The sequence below is a fragment of the Lipotes vexillifer genome, unplaced genomic scaffold (assembly GCF_000442215.2).
Source record: "Lipotes vexillifer unplaced genomic scaffold, Lipotes_vexillifer_v1.1 scaffold352, whole genome shotgun sequence".
NCBI lineage: Eukaryota > Metazoa > Chordata > Mammalia > Artiodactyla > Lipotidae > Lipotes > Lipotes vexillifer.
The window spans coordinates 1,358,085-1,384,982 of record NW_006776684.1 but is presented as its reverse complement, the minus strand read 5'-3'; the positions used below and the strand labels follow the sequence as shown (position 1 = coordinate 1,384,982).

The 26,898-nt window shown below is 45.6% G+C and overlaps 1 protein-coding gene across 1 annotated transcript in view; it reads right to left on the bottom strand.

Moving 5' to 3' along the window:
- TECTA (tectorin alpha) overlaps nt 1–26,898 on the bottom strand; it is a 71,053-nt gene that overhangs the window by 7,833 nt on the left and 36,322 nt on the right. Inside the window, exons 11-19 of the mRNA XM_007450613.1 lie at nt 22,967–23,528; nt 15,813–16,012; nt 11,366–11,749; nt 9,002–9,288; nt 6,875–7,170; nt 3,679–3,789; nt 2,129–2,331; nt 1,020–1,183; nt 338–586 (exon numbers count right to left, since the gene is read on the bottom strand). Of these exons, the coding sequence (XP_007450675.1) occupies nt 338–586; nt 1,020–1,183; nt 2,129–2,331; nt 3,679–3,789; nt 6,875–7,170; nt 9,002–9,288; nt 11,366–11,749; nt 15,813–16,012; nt 22,967–23,528 (2,456 nt within the window). The remainder of the gene's footprint in view (nt 1–337; nt 587–1,019; nt 1,184–2,128; nt 2,332–3,678; nt 3,790–6,874; nt 7,171–9,001; nt 9,289–11,365; nt 11,750–15,812; nt 16,013–22,966; nt 23,529–26,898) is intronic.

Sequence of the window (26,898 nt, the reverse complement as noted above, 5' to 3'; positions counted from 1 at the left end):
TTGAAATTCAAGTAGGCAGGACAGAATGCCCTCTTGGGTCACATTGAGAGTAAAGCATTTTGTAGTTAATGCCACATGGAACTGGTGATCTACCACTAAATTGCTGTGGATTTTAAGCACTGCTTGATTCACTAAGCCTCAGCCTTCTCATCTGTAAAATGGGGCTTATAGTATCTACCTCATACGTTGTCATCAGGATTAGATAGTTCTTGGGTGCAAAATGCTGGCCCTGTAGGTCGTCAACAAATGTTAGTTCCCATTCTCGTCCCTAAAAAACAATGTAGACAAATCTAATACTAAAGGCTCTGAGACTGTCCTCCGAGAAGAGGCTACCCACCCTTCTTCAATGATGAAGTATCGGAGCTTGTCGTTGCTGTCGCGGGAGGGGGTGGCGTAGCATTTGTTCAGCGTCAGAATCAGGTGCGTGGAATCGGCTCCAACCACAAAGACCCCTACATACAGCACATCTCGAGTCGTCAGCACCACCTCGCCCTGGCGGTATGGATGTTTGTAGGAGGCATTTTTGTAGAGCGCCATCTTGGTGGTGAAGCTGCCTTCTTGGGTTGGAACTGTCAGGTTAATGACGCTACAAGAGAAACAGTCATAAGTCGGGGAACCCCAAGCAACGTTATTTATTCAATTACTTACCGTTTTCCAGGCTGAAAATGCAGAGGGAAGGCCAAGCAGAGAGTAGTAAAGTCTAATAATTAAACTTAAATAATTAAATCTAATTTTAATTAAAATTAAAAATTCACTTCCTCAGCACCTCTCTCCCCCTGGCACATTTCAAGTGCTCAGTGGCTACATACAGCTACTGTATTGGACAGTACTGATGTAGGACATTCCCATCACTGTAGAAAGTTCTGTCGAACAATGCTGGTCTAAGGCATCTAGGTTCAGAAAATATGAATTATTCTCTCCCTAGTGCTTCAAAGACAGATGCTAGCAGTTTTGACTGTGCTAACCTTAACTGTCAAGGAAAAGACAGAGCAACATGCACATCCCATGAGATTCTCTACCTTAGCATAGGCTTCACGACAGAGTCCAAGGAGATCTTGATATCCAGCTCATAAGCACATGAAAATTCCACACTGATCGTCCTGTCCCTGGTGATGATGTTGCCAGTATTGTTGGCACTTTCTATCCAAATGGTGTTTTTATACATGATATGAGTGGCATTGGACTGCAAAGCAAAGGGAGGTCAGAAATCATTAAATCTGGGCGCAAGTATGTGGCTTGCATTCCAAATCCACGGGCCAGAAAGTGGAAAAATGGCTTCATTTCATATATAACCCAGAGGCCAATATAAATCAGGATGGAGCTAGTCTCAGCACTTACTAGAAAAAAAGTATTAAATAGATGTCAACAGCACCCTTCAGTCTGATAACCTTGAATGCCCATGGAGGGTGATTTCATGTACCACTGAATTCTAAGTACAGCCAGTCCCCAGTTATCTGTGGGAACCCAAGCTGGGGACAGCATGAAGTATTGCCGTCCTGAGGTAAATATATATCTTCTCTTTCAAGTCTTAATTCAAAATCCAGCCTCCGCCAAATCTTGTACCAGACAACCCACAAGTACCAAAATGAACACACGCACGTTTCACCGTCTTGCACCTCTCACTCCCTGATAAAAAGTGTTAATGAACACAGTTATCAAAAAAAGACAGTAGGAAGGCACAGGAGGAAGAGAAGTGAGATGCTTTGCTAACCTATGAATTGGATAACCCGACACAAAATGTTGTGACCTTGCTGTATTTCTGCAGCCAACTGTTAAGTGATGTCTGGGACACCCTTACACCCTGAAATAGCTGAACCCAGCTGTCTTTACCTGGAAGAACAACAGAAGCATGAGAGAGGTAAAAACATGTGTCAACATGCAGGGCAAAGGACAGCAGACGGCGCAAACCAGGGAAGGAAGCACGTCACTTATCGTGCTTTCAGTTCAACCACTTAGCACCCAATGATTATACTCCTGCTGTCCTTCATTTCGCGCATCCCTCTTGCTGCTTTCCAAGGAGCATGTTTCTAAGTCGAACCCCTGAAGCTGGCTTAAGAACAATCAATGTGCAAACACCTGGAGCTGTCACCACCTCAGCCAGGTGCTCTTTCCTGCCCTCGTTCCTCACCTGCACAATGTTTCCACAGTTCCCTTTGGTGTTGTTGATCTGAAAGGAGATAAAGTCCTCTCCCTCAATGCCGGTGCACTGCCTGTCATTGATCCGCACACCCTCCCTCTCGAAGCCGAGCTGGAAGAGTTTGCACTTAGATATGGACACTTCCATCTGGGCAGCCTTGCAGGTCACCTCTGCGTCAATGATGTCGTGGGAGTCTGTGGGGAAACATTATGAAAGGCACGTCAGTGGGAGTTGGTCTTGCTGTGTTGGTGGGCAAAGCACCCCATTCTCTTTAGAAAAGGCTGATGGGCTTCACACAGAGGCTGCAGCATTTCTAATGAAGCTCTGATCAAACTAAACGAGTATATGAACTCATTCAAACCAATAACTTTGGCAATGCTAGGGCTTTTTTTTTTTGTCCATGCTGTGCGGCACGTGGGATCTTAGTTCCCCGACCAGGGGTCGAACCCACGCCCCCTGCATTGGAAGCGAGGAGTCTTAACCACTGGACCACCAGGGAAGTCCCCAGAGAGCCTTTCTTTTAAAAATGAAAATGCTATACAAAGCGTCTTTGATCTTTTCTTCCTAAACCCAGGATTTCCGCCCCGCTTTGGTGGTAGCTACTGTCCGTAAGCTCCATACCGCATCTGGCTCACTGTGGCCTGGCTAAAGAACGTGCCCCAAGTGAGGGCAGCCCTGGTCAGGCCACTCCACAGCCCAGCTGGTACCCAGGCCGGCACTAGGAGCTCTTGTTTTTTGAAATGGAATGCGCCAATGGACATTTTCCGTGAGTACACAAACACAGGCTAATAAGCACTAAAGAAACGGAGAGAAACGTTTTTATCTGCTTAGGTGAAGCCTTTGAACAGCACATGTGGTCCCCTTCTGTGGAGCCTTCTGGTCAACCAGGCTTTCATTCTCTGATGACGCTAAACGTGGCATGTGCCTTCTGAGTTCCTCAGTTCAGCCAAGGACACGGAGCTGGGAAGCAAAGCAGGTCCCCCACAAGCCGACAAAACGAGCGTGCTCTTGGCCAGGGGACAAGGCCATTCCTACCTTAAGGGGACTCCTACCTGGAGTCCTAGTTGTTTGCCGTTTGCTTCAACATTTCTGTTTTCTTCAGGACCCACCGAAAAGCTTCGGGCCAGATAAAGCTGGCTTTAAACACGTCTTACAGCACCTGGCACTCTCGTCCTGATTCTTTCATGTTTTCGTCAAACCACCTTATCTCCCTGTGAGTCTAAAAGATCAGTTTGGATCCCTCTGATGTTGAACATGGCCTCAGATGGAGCTGGCTGATTCTATGCATGTCCAAATTTGCGTGTTATCATTTATTGAAGAAAAGGATGTAGCTACAAGGAAACGAACATTAGCCTGCTTTGAAGAGGTCGGGTTCCTTCCTTGTTCTGCTTAAATGCTCATGAAAGCTTCGTTACTTGGGCTTCTCACCCACAGTGTGGGATGTGCGGGCTCCCACCCGAAAGCCTTCCTACATTCATAAAGGGATCTCCCGTGGGGCCTGGCTGGCTGGGAGCGGGGTGGTGGCGGCAGGTGTCACTCACTGTTTCCGTAGGGAGGGGGCTCCATGCAGCCACACAGCTCCCCTCCGTTTTCCAGCTCACAGGTTCGATTGGGACAGTCCGCCCCCAGACAGGGATCTTCAACCACTCCTGCTAAAAAGGAAAACAAACAGAAACACAACTTGATTTTCACACCAGTACACGGCAGCATGTGGTCACACTCTGGACTTGCCACTTCAGTGGACCTGGTGTGGTCAGATAGCAGATGCAAATCAACAGACAGGGCAGCCTTCCGGGAAATAATGACGATAGCTAGTAATTGGGTCCTTGCTATGTGCTTCATGCTTTGGTGGCATTACCTCTTCCGACCCTTACAAGCTCTGCTAGCTAAGTATCGTAACTTGGCATCACAGCTGAAATGCACCCAAGGTCACACACAGGTGAAGGTAAGTGGGGAAGATGGAATACACAGACACGCTTAACTGCCAGGACATCCCAAGACTGCTGCACTTCCTGCTCTGTACCACAATCATATGCATTGGTATCGTTATATTTATATAGAGTAGGGTCCAAGCCATTTACCTCTAGATTCCCAGCACCCAGCCACCTCATAGTAGATGCTCAACAAGTACTTGTCAACAATGAAGATTTTAGGGCCAGTAAGGTCCCAGAGAGGTCCCTCAAACCAGGACTTCTTAGTCTTTTTTGATTCATGGTCCAGCTACCCCACAAACTTCTACTTAATTTTATAAAAATAGACAAACTATCTACACACAACTCACCAGCATTGACTTAGATTAATGGTACTGTTTTACCAAAAAGGGGAAAACTCTAAGTAAAATACAAATGTATGTGAAGTGTCATCACCAACAGATTATAAACAATATTTCTGTAGCAGATGAGCCCATAGGCCGCCTGTGAGCTCGTCAACATTTCAGTTTGAGAACTACTAATTGAGAGCATTTCTTTTAGACATTCACTTTTTTTTTTTTTGAGTTCTTTATTTTATTCTTGATATGAGTTTGTTTTCTGATGATTTGACACAATATAACAGAAGCACATTTCACTTACGTATTTCAGTTGTTATTTCTAATTGTTTTCCCTTGGAAATTTTTAATTTTTAAAGTTTTGTCAAATTGCCATGCAAAAAAAAAAATAATAATAATCAAGTAGTACTGAGAAGCTTAAAGTAAAAAATAGCAGTCCCTTGCCTAGACCCTCTCCACTTCCAGTTATTTTTCTTGGTCATTTTAAAAGTCTTTTGGTGGTTTCTTTGGGTATTTAACTCTATGTTTGTAAATGGTAAGCAAAAACTGTTTTCATTTAATTTTTACTTTTATCAAAATAATACTGGTAAAAAGTCAAATAATGCTGTATTGAAGAATGGCAATCCCATGTCCCAATCTTCCTATCTTCCAGTTCTAATGCTTCTGAGACAACTATTTAAAATCTTTTAATTCTTCTAGTTTTTACGTCCATATCTCGAAATATCACAGTGTACTATTTTTCTTGATTTTTCAGTATTAGATCTCTATCGACTTCCTTTTAGAGAAGATTAGGATTTAGTAGACACTCACTTCTTTATTTAAAGACTGTCTCCCTATCCAGGTGTGATAATCCTCATCGTCATGGCATATGATGATGAATGTTGAAGAAACAGCAATGATTCAATCCCAGCATGAGCCAAGTTCTCTTCAAGAGTTCAAAAACAAAACAAAACCCCTGAGCTATCCCATAGCTGCAGATGCTTCTCCCGACACTCTGCTAAGTAACTATCATACGTGGGAGGACAGGTATGGCGGAGCATCAGCCTGTCTTAATTCCTAGAAAGACGACTGAAGGAAAGCCATCAGCATCAGTTAAATGCACTTACTTTTTAAAGGCTTCCTTTTGTAAAGACGCTTTTGCTTGCCCAGTGGGTTCAGCACCTAACACCAGTGCTAAGCACACAACAGCCACTCCATGAATGTGCTGGTTGATTAACACAATATGAAAACCACCCAAGAGAATAAGGGAAAGAAAGTGTGGAGGTTACAGCTTCCAGGAAGGAAAGAACCTCACTTACAAACATGGTGGTCCACCTCCCACTTGGCAAATACAACATGCCCAATTCAGAGGGAAGTTTTAAGGTTAAAAGCAAAAATTCATACTTAAAAAAAAAAAATCCAGACAATTTTTAAAGTTCAAAACAGTTAAGGTTTTTTAAAGTATTGTTTATTAACAGAACAGGGTAAAATAGTGAAGTTATCAAACAAACTATTTCTGTTGCTTGCTAACAGAGACGGGTCATTTGCTTGTTAAAGAGTTTCTGAAGTCACTGAATGCATATTTTAATGAACCACATTGTTTTCAGGTTCTGAATTAAGTGCATCCCTACTCTTGCTCAGGTTTGGTCTGCAGATTTACTGATGTGCACGCTCAGTCTTGGAATGAACAGGGCCAGTTTTCATGGCAGTACCTGTATGCACATCGGGTTGGTGGTGCATGTCGAGGGACAGGCTCACATCCTGTCGGCCGCAATGTCATACTGCGTTCATGGGACAGATTGATCATTATGTATATGCACACACATATATGGATGTGACAAATTTATGTGTGATTATGTACATATTTATTTGCTCCATGTATTTGATTAACATGGTAAGAAAATGAACAAAGAGAATAATGGATAACGCAGATCAAAATAGTTTTCTTACTACAGGAAAAAAATGCAAGGATCTACAGATCTTTATTTCATCAGTAATATATGTATAATCCCTTTATGAATCCAACCATGGCTTCCTTGCAACCAGGCAGATACAGCCAGCTCAATTCCAACTCAACTTGCCACTTGCCATGTGCCTTCTCTTTCTGATCTGGGCTCTGACCCATGTTAAGGGAGCCATGTTAAGTAGAGCTGAGTTTGGGGCACTGAAATCAATCAGGAATCCTATACTCTGTCCGGCTATCTTAAAGTCACTAACTACACCGGTGTTCCTCCAACCCAGAGAACCTCACCTTCCCCAGCTGGTGTTCCAAATTCCATAACTGGTCAGGCACTTAGAGGGGAGTCAGGCTCCACTGAAAATGCGCCCCATGAAATCTGCTACAGCTCACAGCTCTCCACCCTCCAACCCTGGAAGCAGATCTATGGGTCAAGATGCAGACCAGCCAGCCAGCCCTGGACACAGTGATGCCACTGGCAAAGCTGTGCTTTCAACTTAGAAAAGGGTCTGCAGAAATAAAATAATTCTCTTACAGCAATTCTCTTTCTCAATCCACTCAGTGCTGAGGATCCCGAAGGAGCGGCAAGACTCCCCGTAGGCAGCCAGGGAGCCGCACAGCTGGTACTTCTTGTGGTTGTAGCAGCCGTCCAGGTAGCAGGACTCGTAGAAGGGAAGGGGGTCGAGCAGCCCATAGCAGGGCTGGAAGAAGCCCTTCATGTCCGTGAGCTTCAGGCAGTAGCCGTCGCCCTGCATCTTCTGGATGTGCACGTTGTCACACATGGCCGCGTACTGGGAGAACTGCAGCTCGTTGCAGCTGGGGGCGAGAGGTCTGGTCAGGGGAGGAAGCAAAACGAGGTATCCAAGATGGCCGATGAAAGGGCAGACCGTGGCAGTGCCCTTTTCAACTAACCCAGAAGTTAGTGTGGGATGCTGATCCCAACACTAACAGACTATGTGACCTTAGGAAAGTCAAGGTAATTTCTGTTGTCACGCCACTGGGATAAGTGAGGGTAAAATGAGATGATGGACTGGTAGCCAAAGTGTCAGACAAAAGGTAGATATTGATATAATAACCATTAACCTTTTTTTTTTTTTTTTTTTTTTTTTTTTTTTTTTTTTTTTTTTTTTTTTTTTTTTTTTTTTTTTTTTTGCGGTGCGCGGGCCTCTCACTGTTGTGGCCTCTCCTGTTGCGGAGCACAGGCTCTGGACGCCCAGGCTCAGCGGCCATAGCTCACGGGCCCAGGCGCTCCGCGGCATGCCGGATCTTCCCGGACCGGGGCACAAACCCGTGTCCCCTGCATCAGCAGGCGGACTCTCAACCACTGCGCCACCAGGGAAGCCCAATGACCATTAACCTTTGATATAACTGATACAATAACTATTAACGGGTGTTCATATAATAACCACCACCAATAATAATAATAGTTACTATCACTATTAATAATAATAGCAACGACAGTTGGTAGAATTAAAGATTTGAAAGGAAGTCCAGAAACTTCTCAACCAGTTCCAGTTTAGCTGTCAGAGACCGAAAGTAAAATCATCACAAGAAAATTGGTGTCAGGCTGAAATCGTTTATAAAGGAAGAAAAAAAGGAAGAAAGGAAGGGAAAGGAAGCTTAAACAGACTCATAATTCCTCAGGAGGAACTGAAGCTTGCTCACCTTTGGAAGCCCCAGAATAGCTTAAATGTGCAAAGTAGTCATTTTTCTAACTGTGGGCCCTAGAAGTGACATTTTAGAGAAAGCATCACGTTAGGAATTCTGGAATCTAATCCTGGCTTTGCCACTTATAGGACCCCCTCAACGTAAATCATTCCACTCTAGCCTCTGTTTCACCTAGAAAAGAGACTGGACCAGATGGTGCCCAAGGTTCTTTCCAGCTCTGGGTCCCATAATTCACAGGATAGTTTAATTTATGGCACATTTTTCGGTTTACACCTGCAGAAGGGTCAAATAGGGTTTGGAGCCTCATTTTCACATCTGGGAATTTAGCTGATGTTTGGTGTATTAAAGCACAAGGGGACAGAACCATTGTACAAGCAAAGAAATGCCAGGAAAGAGAAGCATATCTATAGATCCTGAGAGGAATTAACATAATTCAGCAGCCCAGAAGGGCCCTAAATTAAACACCTTTGGAGTAACTTGTTTAGCTCATTCTATTTCAGCTGGCCAGAGAGGGGCCTGATAATACCCTCGCGGACTGCTGCTTTTAAAAAAGTTTTCTTGATTCCCACCAACTTGTACCTGCACAAAACCAAGCCTCTGGTAAGAGTCACAGACACACAGTCTCAGCACTGGGGAGCAAGGGATAGCCCTCATCTCCTGGGTTAAATCTTAATCCCACCCCCCAGCAGGGGTGCCCAGTTGAAGTCGGGCAGCTGGCCAAGGTTTCAGAATTCTAATCTTGGGCACACTCTTCTGTTTAGCCAAGGGCTGGATGACACAGAAATTTAGACTTTTATCATCTAAGCCTAGTTCCTCCCTCTGCTGTTCAAGAAACTGCTGTGCCTATTTGTATGATGAAAACTCCAAAGACCTTCAGCTTAGCTCTTTGTAGGAGTCCGGAAGGGTGATGCTGTACAAAGTCCCTTCCTCAGCAACACGTGTCACGGACGTGGGAGGACTGGGGCCCCTGAGTCTAGCGGCTGGAGGTTCTCACCTCTTTTGCATGCCGTTGGTTTTCCAGCTCTGGGCCAGCACCACGCTGCTCACCACAGGCCTCCCCCGCAGGGTCACGTAATCATCGGTTAAGTCCCCATTGAAGTTGCCACAAAGGCCACACACTTTGTTCTGCAGCCTCTCACTGATGCTGATTTTTATTACGTTGAAACCATTGTAGTGTATCTGGATGTCAGGGCTGGTGTCGATCACCAGGAACCCCTCGCTGCTGTAGATTTTGGTTGCCAACCCGGTTATAAACGGAACATTCACTTGTGTGCCATTCACCTGTCAAAGGAGAAAGAAAAAGTATATGACCCTCAAAGCAGGGACTGGCAAACATTCACTGTAAAGGGCCAGAGTAAATATTTTAGGCTTTGCGGCCCATATGACCTCTGTCAACTCTGTCCTCGTGGCAGGAAAGCCGCCAGAGACAATAGTAACTAAATGAGTGAGGCTGTGTTCCACTCAAGTTTTATTTACAAAAACAGGCAGCAAGGAGATTTGGCTGAATTTCATATTTTGCTGACCCCTGCCCTAGAATTTGAGTACTCACTCATCTAACTGTCCACAGTTCCCCCCAAAGAAGCAAAATATGGAGGCAGAGAGTTACAAAAAAAAAATGATGGAAAAGTATAACTCACAACAAATGGCTGGATTTTTGTATAAAACTTTCTCTAGCATAAACCAATTACTGAAAACGAAATCCCAATCCTGTGCTAAGGAGGGTCTAACACGGTTAAAATGAACCTGGGGATCATTGCTATGTTAATTGTTTTCTTGTTTATAAGGTTGAAACAGGAGGTACCCTCCCAGAGGTCCTATAGGCACAGTATTTTCTCCATTTGTCATTTTCTTGCTTTATAACAGTTTCTTTTTTTCTTAGCCCTTAGGACAGAACATAACATGCCTTTCCTGTACTTTACAAAATAAATTCTTCTCCCCCCCACCCAGGTTATTAGTAACTTTCATTTCTTAAAAAAAGCAGAAGCCTTTAAAAAATATGATTCTTTACTATTTTAGTGGCTGGGGGGTATTTTATTCAGCACAATGTCAGTTTTGCTGTCATGTGGTCCCTTTTCACTTTCTTGCTGCTGTATTCTGGACCAATGCAGTTGTGTCTATGTGGGCCAATTTGCAAAAGGAATTGGAGTGTCGAAAACAGTAGCAGCTTTCATTGACGTTACAAACCAGTATTAAAATCCAGACTTTTCCTTTCAAGCCTGAAAAATACTGCCAGTCTTTTCCCTAATGCTGGATACTAAGCTACTTGATGACTCTTCAAATAAAGATACTCCCAGTGCACAATTATCTGAGCCGGTGGTAGAAAGCAGATACAGTAACACTCAATTCCAAAAATGCTCCTATGCGAGTGCTGGCTCTCTCCCTGGCCCTCCCTAGCTGGAACCGCAACCCGGGGTATGGGGTGCTGACTCCATGGTTCTGGTCTGTCTGCTGTGAACAGCCTGGTTTAGCTGAGAGGCTGGGGGGTCACCACCACTAGTTCCGAGCAGATTATCTTCTTAAATGGAGGGATGGGAGGAATGCAAGTTGGAGAGGTGTACTAGTCATGGGGGCGGGTTGGAGATTCACATTTATTTATATACGGGTCTAAGATTCACAAGAAACCAGGCAGCAGGCCAAGGGAAGGGCCAACCTAAGAGAAAGCCACCATATCCTTCCTCTGTTTTCTTTCCCTTGGTGTGTCATCAGGGGGCGCTCTCATAGCGAGGGATGATCCCTCCCTGCCGTTTTTGTTTGTTCGTTTGTTTGTTTAACATCTTTATTGGAGTATAATTGCTCTACAATGGTTTGTTAGTTTCTGCTGTATAACAAAGTGAATCAGCTAAACATATACATATATCCCCATATCTCCTCCCTCTTGCATCTCCCTTCCATTTTTATTTAGGTAGCTGTGTTTATAGGCAAACACTTGCCTTCTCTCAGTTCCTAGAAAGGATGGCAAAGACGAAAGAGTGGGTCTTGGTACAGGTAGGCAGAGCCAAGAGTAATTTTAAAGGCTCTTAAAAACAAATGAGATGCTTTTTGCAAATTAATTCAGAGTAAAAGTTGACTTAGCTACCATTTTATCACCTGAGGCTCTATCAGCACCCACACAGACCTTATAGCCCTGAGACACTGTACATTTCCTTTGGAAATCGTTAGTCAAGGACTAAATGGGGCCCACGCTTATGCTTATAGAATCTTTATATTTTCATTCTTTAAAATCTGGTCATCGGTGTATGGTAAGTATGAAGCAACAGCCTATTATCCTCAAACCTCGCGGAAAACCACAGCAAACAACCCCCTAGACACGCCCACGTTCCAGAGTATGTTTCTTAAGAATCAAGGACAGGCTCGTCACCTTGACAGTGTGCCGGTCGTTGATGAGAATCTGCTCTTCGTTAATGTAGAAATAGACGGGCGAAATGATGGTGAGATTGGGGGACGACCACTTGTCGAAGTTGATGATGAGCTGGAAGGAGATGTCGGGGAGCTTCTGGCAAATGGTGGAGAGCACGAAGGCGCAGTTGGCTGGGAAGCGGAGGAAGGCGCCGTCGAAGGTGCGGAAGACGCCGCCGCCGGCCGCCAGGCAGTAGGAGGTCTTGGTGCTGAAGCAGCCGCGCACCCCGTTGCGCAGCGCGCACTCCTCGTCTGACTTGCACTGGCGCGGATCGCACTGGATCAGGTTGCGCCGGAAACAGCGGCAGCGCCGCGTGCAGTCGCTGTTCCAGAACAGCTGCTTGGGCTGGAAGAGAGGCGCCGTTTGCGTGCAACTCAGGCTGTGGTCAGAGTTGGGGACCCCAAAGCCCAGTCCCCCTGGACCCTTTCCAGGCGGGGCTGGCCTATCAGTAATGGGGCTGGAATTTGCAACAAGGAGCAGTAGGGAGGCTGGTTCAATTCAAACGTTACATCCCTTGCATGTAACTCAGATGCCAAACAATGTGCAATTTAGTCTTTATTGGTTTCAGTCAAGAATTTGGGAATCTTTACGGCTGGATTGTAGGATTAATCACAGCCAACCAACCGGAATGGGCAGCTGCCAGAGGAACTAAGTGAAGAGGAAACATATTTGGTAGGAAATTAATCTAACAAGTACCAGCTCCACTTCAAGGAAGAAACTGAAATTCACTCAATAATGATAAACCCCACCCTTCAATCTTAAATAGGTTAAAAGAAAGCAATGACCAACTCTTATGATGAACCATTTCAACATTCCACAATACTCACTGTTCCAAACGTTTTCCTTGTATCTAATCTACTTCCAATTTACTTCTGTTGCAAATACTCCATTTCTATGTCCTGAAGTGAGAGACCTAGATAACAGTGAGGTTCCATGAAAGGAGAGCTTTGAGACCAGGCCACCTGGGGTTTGATCCCAGCCCTGCCACCCTACATGTGCCACCCTGAGGGGCACTACCAAGCTCCCAGAGTGTCAGTTTCCTCTCTCTAAACTGGAGATAATAATAATGTCTTGCAAGGCAGTTGTGAAGATTAAATAAGACATGTGAAGCACATTTTCCGGCTGAGAGAAGGTACTCAATAAATAATAGCTGCTGTTATTACCGGAGAAGGACCACTCATCCTCTTTCAGATAGTGAGGAATTATACAAAGTTGTATTCAATACTACGACCAAGTGGATCATCAGTTGGTGGCAGCTATCATTTTTCCCTCCTTCTGCAAATCTGTAGACATGACTCTGCTTGGGGACCTCGTGCTCTTGATCTTGCACTTGTTCTAGACCAAGAATTCCAGGGAACTGTTGGAAACTGGTCGTGATTGTCCAAGTGGAGTGTGGTCCCAACGAGTGGACTTCTTCATAGAGATGTGGCCACTCGGGGCATTAATTCAATTTTCTAAAACAGTGCTATCCAGAGGTGGTTTATTTATTTATTGTTTTTGCGGTACGCGGGCCTCTCACTGCCGCGGCCTCTCCCGTTGTGGAGCACAGGCTCCGGACACGCAGGCTCAGCGGCCACGGCTCACGGGCCCAGCCGCTCCGCGGCATGTGGGATCTTCCCGGACCGGGGCACGAACCCGTGTCCCCTGCATCGGCAGGCGGACTGTCAACCACTGCGCCACCAGGGAAGCCCCAGAGGTGTTGAGATGGCACAAGATGGGCCTGTGCTACTGTCTGGTCACCATTTTCCGTTTTAACTATAGACTTATCAGAACCCTGGATATCAAATACAGATCTGACTCAGATCCAAGGGTAAGTAGATAGAGGGTGAGGTCTTCCAGGAAAAGTTTTCTCAATCTGGTGCACTTCAAGATTCCAGTGCACTGCTGATTCTTTCATCCTCAAAAGGAAGAGTAGTTCCTGGAGCCAAGTCTTCCCTCCTTCCAGACCTGTAAAATATTGACTTTCTTTCTCTTATCAGATTTGCAGAAAAATTGAGCGGATGGTCTGGCCTCTCTCTGATAAGAAGTCAGACATTACATGGGTGGAAAGAGAAAAATAACCTGAAGTATGTGGATATGATCAAGGGTAAATAACTCATCCCGCAGGAGAACTTGATCATGAAACTAGCATCACAGTAAAGAGACAGGCCCAGTGCTGCTTTCTCCACCTTAATTAGACCTGACAACGTCAGCTGGGTGATTACCCTACATGCTAATGGCTAGATGTGTTCTCTTTTTATTTCCAAAGAAATCTGTTGAATAAACAAGCCTCCAAGCTTGTTTGAATTGTGGCAAGTAGATGTGGATTATCTGTTTTGTGAGTTTGCTACTTCCAAGATATATGTTGTTGTCAAAACCCACTGACTTTCTGATGAAAAGCGGATAATAATGTTGATAGTGCTAATAGCTGCCGAGAGCTGTATTGTGCCTTCCTGAGAGCTCCAAGGGCTTTTACACGCATCATTTCATTAACACACCTGGATTTTTCATTTATAAAATGCTTCTTAAGAGAATTAACAAAAACAATAGCAGTTACCAATTATTGAACTACTAGGTGCCAGGTACTAAGGCACCTGGCATAGATTATTTATACAACGACCATATTGAGTTGGTATTATTAGTAATGTTTTGTAGATAAGGCAACAGAAGCTCAGAGAAATGACACAGTTTGCTCAATGTCACATCAACAGCATTGGTTCAGCTAGGATCAAACCCAAATCTCATTCCATTATGTCACAGACACTCAGGATCTCTGAGGAGGGGTGCATGACACACTTGCTAGATGGATACATTTCAGTAAATCTCTGGACAGGGGAGCAGAGATTGTAATAGTGTTTTTCAGTTTTGAGCCTGGTTATCTCTTCTCCCAGATTGTGGGAAAACGGAATCTATTATTATTTTCTCCCACATGGTCTGCCTCTTCCTTTCAAATAATCAATATTTCTAAGAGCTTAACTTCAAAACTCACCTCTACCAAGAAGCCTTCTTTGATCAATTTTACTATTTTACTCTACTTTTTCCCATCTTTCTAATACAACATTTAAACAAACTTCCCACCGAAAATGAGACCGAAGGTAACGTCCATATTGATTTTCTTTTATCTCCTCTCAAAGTAAAGCCAACTTAGTTGTTCTTGAACAAGAACAATGCATCTTTACAGAAAGGAGGCATTATTTATTTTTTGCCTAGTTTATTTCCAGTTCAGACATTTCAATTAGATTTTTTTTAATGCTGTGGCTCTTTTTCATCTTAAAATTGATTAGTTCTCTAGGGTATTATATTTCACTTGTTGATATGTTATTTTGTAATTGTCCTCTTGTTCTTTAAAGTGCTTTTTTTTTGTTTGCGGTACGCGGGCCTCCCTGTTGTGGCCTCTCCCGCTGCGGAGCACAGGCTCCGGACGCGCAGGCTCAGTGGCCATGGCCCACGGGCCCAGCCACTCCGCGGCACGTGGGATCTTCCCGAACCGGGGCACGAACCCGCGTCCCCTGCATCGGCAGGCGGACTCTCAACCACTGCGCCACCAGGGAGGCCCTAAAGTGCATTTTTTCCCCTTCTCCTGAATAGATTTTCAAGTTCCTTAAGGCAGGGAACATGATTTATCATCCCCAACGATACCACTAGCACAGCGATCTGCAAATAGCAGCTATTCCATCGATGCTATTGTTAACTGTCTACTCGCCAGTGTACGGTGTTGATATCCTTTAAACAGAGAATGGCCTGGAGGCAGAACCAAGGGCTAAATACCCTCTCCAGGAAAGATCTCTTCTAGCTTAGCATTACAGCACATAAAGAAAGATTACAGGGTAGAAAAGTAAATGAAGGGCATCTTCATCAGCTTTACGTGAAGCCCCCAAAGAGAGAGAAGCAGAGGGTAGGACACAAGTCTTGGGGGATGGTACTAGAGTGACAGATGACACATGCAGAGATGGCAGCCCTCACTCCCTCTAATGGAGCTGTGATAAGCAGAAGAGGGAAAGCCCCATCTGCCAGCCTCCAGCTCTATCTTTTGCAGTTAAAAGTGTCCTTAGCTGAGACAGCTACAAATGTCAGATTCACCACCGTCCTATTTCCAAACAGTAGCCACATCAGAAGCTTTCTAACTAAGATTTACAGGAGAAGAAATCAGAAGGGCCTAGAGAAAGGCGTGGAGGAGAGAGAAACACAAATGCTAGCGAGGAGGGGTGGGAGAGTGAGACCCAAACACGTTTCCCAATCCGGTACTCCGTGCGCAAGAACCTCACCAGACCTGTCCTTGACCTCTCGGCCCCCCGCTCTGCCTCCCTGCGAATCCACACCACAATCTTCGTAATCAAGTGGGAAGATGGGTCCACCGTGGCCCGCCTCTTGGAGCGGGAGAGCAATCTGCTGCCCAGCAAGGAGGACCCGGCGGGCGGGGCGCCCCTACCTCGTAGTACTTGCCGTCAGAGTAGCAGCCGCAGCTGTGGGGCAGGATGCAGCTCTTGCCGTTGAGGACGTAGCCGGCGTCGCACTGGCAGCCCTCCACGCAGTAGTGGTTGCAGTCGCTCTTCAGGCGGATCGCGGCGCAGCGGGGCTGGCACACGCTCACGCAGCTCTCGTAGTGGCTGTTGGGAGGGCAGGTGACGGCTGGAACGGGAGACGAGAGTCAAGATCGACAGTCACCAGGACGGTCAACGCTTTCCTCTGGCCCATCGCTCACCCACTTGCAGAGACGGAGGCCCGGCAGGGAGGAAGCTTTGCCACCTTCCCTCTTTCCTACTCTCTCTGCTTATGGAAAGCCTCTATCTGACTTATCCCTGCAGAAGTAATGGACCAAAGAGTAGATGGAGGTGACGAGGTTCCTCACACCATCTTTGTCCTGTCCTCGGCCTTGTTTCCTGAGGTCCTCTAGAACCTGTTGCCTTAAACCCATCTCCCAACATGCATCTTGATGCCAGTGAGTCACTGGATGGCCCCCCGGGGGCGCCCCATATTCACTCCTGCCTTTAGGTCCCCAGGTGTGTTGATCTCCCTTCCCCATCCCCTTCTTCATCCTCCCAGCCTATCTGAATCCTGCATCCTTCAAGCCCCAGGTGGAGTCCCAACTTATCTGCAAAACTCCCTACTCTTATACCAATACCAACTCAGAACTTCCAGGACCTTTTTCTAAGACAGTAGTTTATAAACGGTAGGCCCCTGAGCCTCTTGATTTCTGAGAAGGCAAACGTGCACTGTGTGTGTGCCTGTGTATACAGACCGACCCATGTCAGCTATGTTCTGTGGTTTTCAAATGCATGTAGATGCTTTTCTGGAAGGCACTTGGGGTGCTGGTGAAGAGCGTGGGCTCTGGAGCCAAAAGCTGTAAGAGACTGGAGCCATTACTTAATCTCTCTGGGCCTCAGTTCCTTATCTGTACAACACAGATACCCACGGCACCACTTCATGGCTCATTGGGAGGGAATGAGTGAGTCTGTGTACTTACAACAGTGCCAAGCAACTAAGTGTTCAGTAAGTGTTAGCCAATCATTAAAGACAGGTTTGCTTAAGAGTTTCACAGAAACTAATAATGCCATTTGCAGTGACATGGATGGACCTAGAGATTGTCATACTGAGTGAAGTAAGTCAGACAGAGAAAGACAAATCATATGTTATCACTTATATGTGGAATCTAAAAAAATGGTACAAATGAACTTATTGTCAATTCCACTCCTGGGTATATACTCAAAAGATTTGAGAGAACTATCTCAAAGAGATATTTATACACGTTGTCATAGCAGCATTATTCACAACAGCTAAACCATGGAAGCAATCCAAGTGTCCATCAGTGGATGAATGGATGAGCAAAATATCTATATACAATGGAATTATTCAGCCTTAAAAAGGAAGGAAATTCTGCAGTATACTACAAGGATGAACCTTGAGGACATTATGCTAAGTGAAATAAAGCACCCACAGAAAGACAAATACTGGGGGACTTCCCTGGTGTCTCAGTGGTTAAGAATCCGCCTGCCAGTGCAGGGGACATGCGTTCGAGCCCTGGTCCGGGAAGATCCTACATGCCGCGGAGCAACTAAGCCCATGCACCGCAACTACTGAGCCCGCGGGCCTAGAGCCTGTGCTCCGCAACAAAGAGAAGCCACCGCAACGGGAAGCCCACGCATGGCAACAAAGGCTAGCCCCCGCTCGCCACAACTAGAGAAAGCCCGCGCACAGCAATGGAGACGCAATGCAGCCAAAAATAAATTTAAAAAATAAAAAGACAAATACTGTATGCTTCCACTTCTCCAAGGTATCTAAAGTAGTTAAGTTCACAAAGACAGAAAGTAGAACATTGGTTGCCAGGGGCTGGGGTGGTGTGGGGTGGGGAGAATTATTGGAATATTATGGAATGGAGAGTTATTATTTAGTGGGTACAGAGTTTCAGTTTTACAAGATGAAAAGAGTTCTGGAGATGGATGGTGGTGATGGTTGCACAGCAATATGAATGTATTTAATGCCACTGAACTGTACACTTAAAAATGGTTAAGATAGTAAATTTTATGTCTATTTTACCACAATAAAACAATTTTAATGTCATATCTGCTATGTCCTTATTTCATCTGCATTCTTTGTGAGGTTGACTTGTCTTTTCATTTGTTTGTAATCCATTTGTATGTCTTTCCTGTGAACTGCCTTTTCACATCCTTTGCACATTTTGTGTTGGTTGAATTTTTTTCTTATTGAATTGTAAAAATTTTTTTCTTATTGAATTTAATTATAAATTAAAAATAGACTTTTGTCTGTCATGTGTTAAAAATATTTATCATTTGACTTTGCTTCTTCTTCTTTCCTTTTTTTTTTTTTTTTTTTTGGTATGTTTGTGGCTTTGATTATGTTTTTGCCATGTAGAAACTTAAAAATTTAAAGTAATCAAATTTATCAGGTTTTCCCTTATGGCTTTGGTCATTTTGCTTAGAAAGTCCCTCTCTACTGCAAGATTACCAAAAAGACTCCTTTGTTTTTCTTCTAGTAGTTTTATAACTTAAATTTTTATGTTTAATCTTGGTTCTGTCTGGACTTTTTTTTTTCATTCCCTTTTCTTTTTAATTTAATTAAATTAATTAATTTTTTATACAGCAGGTTCTTAGCAGTTATCTATTTTATACATATTAGTGTATATATGTCAATCCCAATCTCCCAATTCATCCCACCACCACCACCCCAGACTTTATTTTTGATTGAGGAAATGAAGGAAGTGTTTAAATAGTTTTCTGCCTGCTAGTTTGTCCCTTATTGAATAGTACATTTTCCCCCAGTGATCTGAAATGCCAGCTTTACTATATACTAATTTCTCTTTAGTGTTTGAGCCTGTTTCTGGACTTTCTCATCACTCCACTGGTTGGTCTTTCTGGGAATGTGCCAGTATTGACTTGATTTAATTACTGAAACTCTACAATACATTTTAATATCTGGGAAGATATACTACCGATTTAGAGATGTCCACTGTTGTGTCAAGTATGCTGGTCCTATTTCCCCAACTAGACAATAAACTCATTATTTTACACTTCTGATTCTTCCATGGCCCTCAAAATAGTGCTGAGAACATGACAGGTGGTTAATAAATATTTGATTCTTGAAAACAAACTTCCAAATTCCTAATTCTGATTTTCTCCACCCAAATGAAGTGCTAAGAGCTGAGAGTGATGATGCCTCTACACCTGGATTTCTATCACGGTCACGAATGTGTCTCTTGCTGTGGCCAGTGGACTGATGTAGCCTTTGTGCCCAAGGTGGGTAGGATGTGTGGGTCCCTCTGAGGAGCAATGCAGCAATGCAATAGAATTGACCTTGTCGGAGCCCCAGCTTTGCAACTAACTAGCAGTGTCACCTTGGGCAGGTTACTTACTCTCACTAAACCTCTGCTTCCTCATCTGTAAAATGGGGATAATAAGTAGTAAAGATAAAATGAAGTGCAATTTTGCAAAGCTTCCGGTACAGTGCCTGGTACTTCAATGAAAGCTTGTTATTAATAGTAGGAGCAGTTGTAGTAATAGTAATAGGAATTTTTAAAAGTTGTTCCACTAGAATTTATTGAGTTTGCAGAGAAATATATAAGAAACCCCCTAATTACCAGACTTTGGACCCAGGACTCTAAAGTAGCAAAAGCTGCCTCTGATAAAAGAGAAAATGATAATGATACTCAAACTTGGCTGACCGTGTACCAGACGTCAGGCACCAGGTGGCCTGGTTTATGAGACATCATCACAGATAATTCTCACGATGGCCCACTGAGGTTGGTAGATGCCTTCACAGACCTGATCCTACACAGCTGTACACCCTCTGCAGTACCTGCGGGCTCCCCAGCTCCTCAGGGCCTCCTGGCCTGACCAGGGTAAGAAAAGCAGTACTGCACAGGGGGAGAGCACTGTCTCTGGAGGCACTTTGCAACTTACCCGAGCCACTTGCCTTGGGAAAGTCATAGAATCACTCTGACCTTCAGTTTCTTCCTCTAGAAAACAGGACTATTAATGGTGCCTACTTTACAGGGTTGCTGGAAAGTTACAGGAGTCGATGAGTGAGGGCTCATATCGCACTTAGAATAGTGCCTGGCACGCGGGCAGAGCTAAATACCTGCTATGCATTTGTTATTTGCTTCTCTTACCGTACCCTCACCATCCAGCGCTCTACTTTAAGTCCCCCATTAAGGGACTGAAAGAATGACAAATTCAGCTGAAAGAATTTTAAGGATGGGTTAGTAATTAAGACAATCGGCCTCCCTTTCCCACCCCCACCCCCACCCCCGCCCCAAGTCTGTTTGTTCAACTTGGGTGAAGGAGTTTTCCAATGCATTTGCAAAGAAGGTAATTGAGTAATAAATTATCCCATTGATAGGAACAGCCAATATCATTGAAAAACAACAGCATTCTACCTTGTTACCAATAAAGCGTACATTTAACGGGCAGTTCTGGTTTAATCCTTTTTCTCCTGAAAACACCATTCTCATATCTCAACATGTGAGTGTTGAAATGGATTAATTCTTAGTAGAAGGGGGGGTGGGCAGAGGGATGCTGTTCTGCCCTTGCTTCTCAGAGATTAACGTCATGTCAGATATGGTTACAAACAACTGTATTCAAAGCAGCCTGTGTTCACTGATCTCTCAGATTGAATTGGCTGAGTTAGGACTCCATCTCCCACGGCTTTTCTCTGTTCTGAAATTCAAAATGGAAAACTAAGCTGTCTCCAACTGTGTCCGCCCCCCCAATCTCCACCCACACGCCGTCTTTAAAGTACAATTTCTTTCTCTTATTTTAGCTTTTCTTTTTGCCAGTCACCACCACCACCACCTCTTTAGGAGCTCTCTTTTGGATCTTGGCCCCTGTCCTGAAATGCCAAGGTGGGGGAAGGTCTATCCCTCTCGTGGTAAGGACGCTTGGCCTGGGCCTTGCTGGCAGGCAGCTATCTAGGCCCGGATGGGGCCCGTGGCCAAGGGTGAGGCAGGACAGACTCTGCTCTGAGTGCCTTGGATGGAACTCCCTGTGACGGTGTATAGAGTAGGCAACCGACGTCTGGACAGAACTTTGAGGAGGGGAGAGGAAAAGTCGCTGGTGGAGGGGACAGACGGACAAGAAAAACAGTTTTCATATGCATTATGAAGGGTATCCCTTTCCCAAACGGTTTCCCCATCCTGCACCAGTTTCAGCCCCATGGGTCCAAGCTGCATAGAAGTAGGGGACCTTCCTCCTCAAAGGTAAGGTCATAAGGGCTTACGAACTTGATTCCTTTTCTTTCCTATGAATTGGTATCCATAAATTAAGGTGAAACTTCCTGGAATTAGCCTCCTCTAAACACAGTTCTTCCCTACGGTCTCCCTGCCCACTGCAGCTGGAGGCAATGGATGTGGGCATACTCTACCCCTCGCTCCCCATCCCAGCCGCGCCAGACAGCAGTGCAGTCGCCATGGCATGGCCACAGGAAAAGAGGGAACGCCCTGTAGCAGGTCTCAAGAGGCAGCAGGCAGTGTCTCCTTCCTAAAACTGTCTCCCAGTCCTGCACCATCTTTAGGCCCCTGTGTCTACAGCCTGGCCTGCTGATTTAGAGGAAGGCAAGCTCTCTCGCCCCACTGAGCTCACCCCAGTGAGTCCAGAGTAGCTCTAGAGATTTATCCAGACCCTGACGTTTTTATAGGCATGTTTATTTTACTAAAGTCACCAGAGGCCAGTTAGTCTGGACAGTCACTCCTACTGGCATCGCTCCCCCCAGCCCCTCACTCAGGGACTGAGCATGGCTGAAATGGCATCTTTTCCCTCCCGTTCCCCACTTCCTCCCACCCTGTCCTCCCAGTCTACATGAATCCGGTTATGTGGGATGTAAATGAACTGTGTGAGCATTAAACGACAACACTGTTTCTGGTTTTTTATCCAAATCTCCCTTTCCCAGGATGAAAAGGGAGTTTACTCTCCGGGACGCCTGCTGGATCACTTATTTAGAGCTCTTTGCATTCAGCATGCACGTGTAGCATTTTTCATACAGTTAGGCCTAAAAGAAATTTGTTACAGCTAATGAGATTGAGATGGGAAAACAGACCAAGGCAGATTGGCCAAAGACCAATACTGGTTTCTCTTCCCCGTCTTTTCCTATTGTGATGTGCTAAATGCAGACAAATTATTCCACTGTGAAGTGTATGAGTTGAGGGCAGGAGCTTTGGGGCTGGAAGGTCAAACCCTGACTTTGCCACTGAGACAGTAGGACCTTAGGCAAATTACTTAACTCCTCTGAGTCTCAGCTTCTCCCTGACTAATTGGGTTATGGAGGAACAAATGTTGATAAAGTGTGTAGCACTGGGCTTGGCTCAAAGCGAGCCACGAATGTTAACGATACCACTTAACATGCATGGAGTGTGCTAGGCTTTCAGTTACCCAATTTGATCCTCCTGACATTTCTGTAGCATAAAGAGTGTAGGCAGAGCATTATCAGGGGGAAACTAAGGACCAGGGAGGAAAAGTGAAATGCTTCAAAGTCACACCGATCCTTAAGGACAGAGCAAGGCTAGAATCCAGGAGCTCTAGTTCTTTCTCTTGTTTATCACTGAGATGTAGTTGATGTGCAAATATTAATGTTAATTTTAGGTGTATCTAATTCTTCCTCCCATGCTTTTAACATTCTCTTATATTTCATCAACGCAGACACGGATACATGACATATATGAACCAAATAGAAAAGCACACTAAGAGAAAGTGTATAAATTATCAGTACACTTGATGATGGGTCCATGGGGTTCTAGAACAAACTAAGCAATCTGCTAACTCACTCTTCCCTCGATTCGTCCTTTGTTAGAATCTTATTGTGCCCTTGCTGAGCCCAAATGCCATGTGTGCTGCTCTGTGCTTTATGTATGTGATCTTATTTTGCCCTCAGAGGAATACAGGAAATAAGCGGTATTAACCCCACTTTATAGATAAGAAAACGGAGGCTCCGGGCGGTTCAATCTCTTGTTTCAGGTAACAAACTCAATTCCAAGGTGCATTTCCTGAAATTGCCCCACTCAGTTTGCTCTGACTGTACTGGATGACCGGCCTGCCCACACCAATCAAGATGGAAGGAGAGACAACGGGAAGGACTCACAGCAGGACGTGTAGTTCCTCCAGCCGGTCACTGCGATCCCCTGCGTCTGGCAGGTGCTGGCGTAGTTCTGCAGCCAGCTGCAGGCGGTCTGCACGGCGCCGCCATCGATGCAAGAGTCAAACAGGCAGTTTTTGTAGAAGAAAGCGGGGTTGACCTTGCTGTGACACTTGGTGAAGCCCGCGTTCTGGTTGGGGATCAGGCTGCAGAGCTGCTGCACTTTGGAGAAACCTTCCACTTTGGCACAGGAAGGGCAGCGGTCGCCACAGCCAACCTGGCAGAAGGTGTCCCTGTTCACCCAGCTCTGTCCAAACTCATTGACGCTGGAGGCCAGCAGACCCATGGGCATCTCCAGGTCGTCTTCGGGGTTGCCGTTATAGCGGCCACACAGGCCGTAGGTGATGTTCTGCATGCCCCGAGGGACCGTGACGGACAGGAAGGTCTTCCAATCATACACAACCTTCAGGCCAAAGTCAGTTTCCACCACCACATGGAAGCCAAAGGAAAAGATGTTTATCTTCCCTTGTCCCAGCTTCAGGGGCAGATAGAGCCGTTCATTGTTGACCTGCAAGAGCAAGAGGGTCGCACAGACAATGCACGTGCCCAGGCAGCCCCGCCCCGCTCTTCTAATGATTAGCCTCTGAGAGGCGGCCCCACGGGGCGCTGGAGCAGCTTGGATGAAATCTTTGCATTTAGTGTTGTTTCTGTCCCTCAACTATTATTATTAGGATTTGAACAGACTTAAGTGACTATCCTTTGTACACTAACACACCTATTTATTTCAGTGCCTTTTGTTTATAGCATTATTCCCTCCAGGAGTTCAAATTGTTTTCTCCAAGGTAATGAGAGGGTAATAAGAATTCAATTAAAGTTTAGACTAAAATACCCAAACCTAAAACTCTTGTGTTTCTATTTCCAGCTTTACTGTGGATTTATCTTAGACAAGCCCCAATTTATTAATTCCTCTAGGATCTTCTTTTTCCTGAGGAATGACTTGATTGTGCTGGCGCCCAGCACAATGGAGAGGGCACTTGATGCATGTTTCCTCCCATAGATTTTCAATTCAGAAAACAAGGAAATCCCTTAATGTCAAACTCCAGAACTGCACGGCCCTTGCACCATTTTGATGCAGATGAGCCAAATCCTGCAGCCCCTGGCTGGGTGAGTGCTTCATGGAAAACAGACTGTTGTGAGGGCTAAGAGGAGAGCTGGTCTTCCTCCTGAAAGCAGAAGGTGGCTGCCCACAGGGTGGTCGTAGATTGCTCCCTGCCAGGAAATAACCCCCCTCCTGACCTCCTTAATCTCTCTCCCATCTGACACCCCCACCCCCAGCCCCACTGCTACCACCTTAGTTCAGACTCTCATCACCCTCCACCTTGACTCTTGAATATGCCCCCGACTGGTCTCCCTACCCCGGTACTGCCCCTCTCCTCAGCCACTCACCACTGCCGCTCCAATATTTTTTAATGCAATTGAAAGCAATTAATTAATACGTAAAACCCCCTGCATAGCTTGAATAAAATGTGGGGTACGCTTAGCACATGGTACAGGGCTCTCCAGGAGCTGGCCCCTCCCTCTCGGGCCCAACCCACTCACTTCCTCCACCCCAGCCATACCCAGCGCTTTGCTGCTCCCCAGATGGACCAAGCTGCCCCGTTCCACGTGCCGTTTCCTTTGCTGCGAGTGTGGTGGTGCTTTCTGTGTCCATCCTTAGCAGTTGTGATTGTGAGTTAACGATAACTTGCAGCTGGCCTTGGCCAAACGGGGGGCCCTTGGCCCAGGAGGTTATGACGCCCCCATCCAGCCCCACCCCCACCCTAAGGGCAGCCCTCGGCCAATGACTGACCAACACGGGGGACCAACTCTGTGCGCAGGTCATGCACCAGAGCTCCCGGTGGCCCAGGCTGATGTCTAACTTAGACCACATCCTTGCTGAGCTCTCTGCCCCTGGTTCTTCCCTCACTTTCAGGAATCCCCACCTCAGACTCTGCCTCTAGGGAACCAACCTAAGACAGTAATGGTGGCCTTCCCCCATCCTCTCTTTCTCTGGGGCAATTTTCACCCTTCAGATTTCAACTCAGCGATCTCCTTGTCTATGAATATTGGTCCAGGCAGAATTCACTCATTCATCCGGGAGCCATCAGTTTGGCACTACTGTGCACCAAGCACCATGCTAAACGCTGGAATAAAGCATAGGGCTCTTTCCCTAGGAGCTCACAGGCATGTGGCAAAGTACATAAACAGGTAATAATAACATCAACTGATAAAAGCAACGATAGAGATAAACAGATGCACAGGCACCAGACTCGGCAGAGGATGGTGTCCACACCCGGTCCGGAAGCCTGAGTGATGTTGGCCAGTCAAGATAAATTTGGGGTTTGGGAATAAAATATACACACTACTAGATAACTAATAAGGACCTACTGTCTAGCACAGGGAACTCTACTCAATATTCTGTAATGGCCTATATGGCAAAAGAATCTAAACAAGAGTGGATATATGTATATGTGTAACAGATCCACTTTGCTGTACAGCAGAAACTAACACAACATTGTAAATCAACTATACCCCAATAAAAATTTTAAAAAATATACACACTACTATATATAAAATAGATAACCAACAAGAACCTACTGTATAGCACAGGGAACTCTACTCAATATCTTGTAATAACCTATAATGGAAGGAAAATGTAAAAAAAGACTATATATATATGTGTATGTATATGTACACACACACACACACACACACACACACGTATGTATGTATAACTGAATCACTTTACTGTACCCCTGAAACTAACACAACATTGTAAATCAACTATATTTCAATAAAAATTAAAAACAAAACAAAACAACAACAAAAAATGAAGGAATGAGAGTGAAGAAAACGGAATCCCAAGAAAAGGGTGTAGCCTGAGCTGAGGCCAAGAGGAGGGGAAATGCCTCATAAATACGAGGAATTACAGCAATTGAATGATGCTGGAGCATAAAATGTGACCTCGGGGATGATGGGAGATGAAGATGGAGAGGCGGGGAGGGCCTGGACCACGGAGGGCCTCGTCTGTAACGTCCCATGAAATCAAGCCTGAAAAAGACTCATTCATTTTTCAAAGGAGAAGTGGCCAGTGATCTAAGTAAGAGAACTTCAGTAACGTGATGATACCAGAGGCTAGGTTGCAGAGGTAGCAAACAGGGGATATGGAAGCAGAGATGTCTCTCTCCGGGAGTTTGGTAGGAAAGGGGAAGAGAGGGATTGGTTAGAAGAGGGACTGGATTGAATCGGGGTCAAGGTTTATGTTAGAATGAATATGTTTATGGGTTGAAGAGAAAGGCCCAAGACACAGGAGGGGTCGGAGATGAGAGACAGGCAAGAGCCTGAGAGCGCAAAAAAGGGCTGGTGCAGGTGGAGAGTGGCCGTGGAGCGGGGAAGAGATAATTCGTTCTCTGGAACGAGGACAGGAGGTGAAGAGGGCGTGGTGACGGGTCATTTCAGAGACAGCAATGGAGGGCGCGGAAGAGGGAGATGGGGCCCGGTGAGCGTGCCTTTCTCACCCGGGAGGCCCAGAGACAGAGAGCACAGGTGTGCAAAGTCACCGAGGGAAGCAGAGGCCGTGGGGACTCCCACGAGCCTTGACGACTCGCACGAATAAACTGAAGGCTGAGCACCCAAGGGCTCACGCGTGCTGGCTGGCTTTTCCTCCTGAGTTTCTCCGCATTCTCTATTCCTGGCTACTGGGTGTCAAGGAGGGGGCGATACCTTGGTGAGGCCATGTGCCTGGATTACAGCTCAAGGCCTTCGAGTCCTGTCACTGCCCAGGAGCACCTGGGAAAGGAAGGCCTCGACGCAGACAGGCCTGCCCGGGTTCTCCCTGTCTCTCAGGCCCCAGGAACGCGACCTCCACCCCTACATCACTGCCCTGTCTGTCCCTGTGA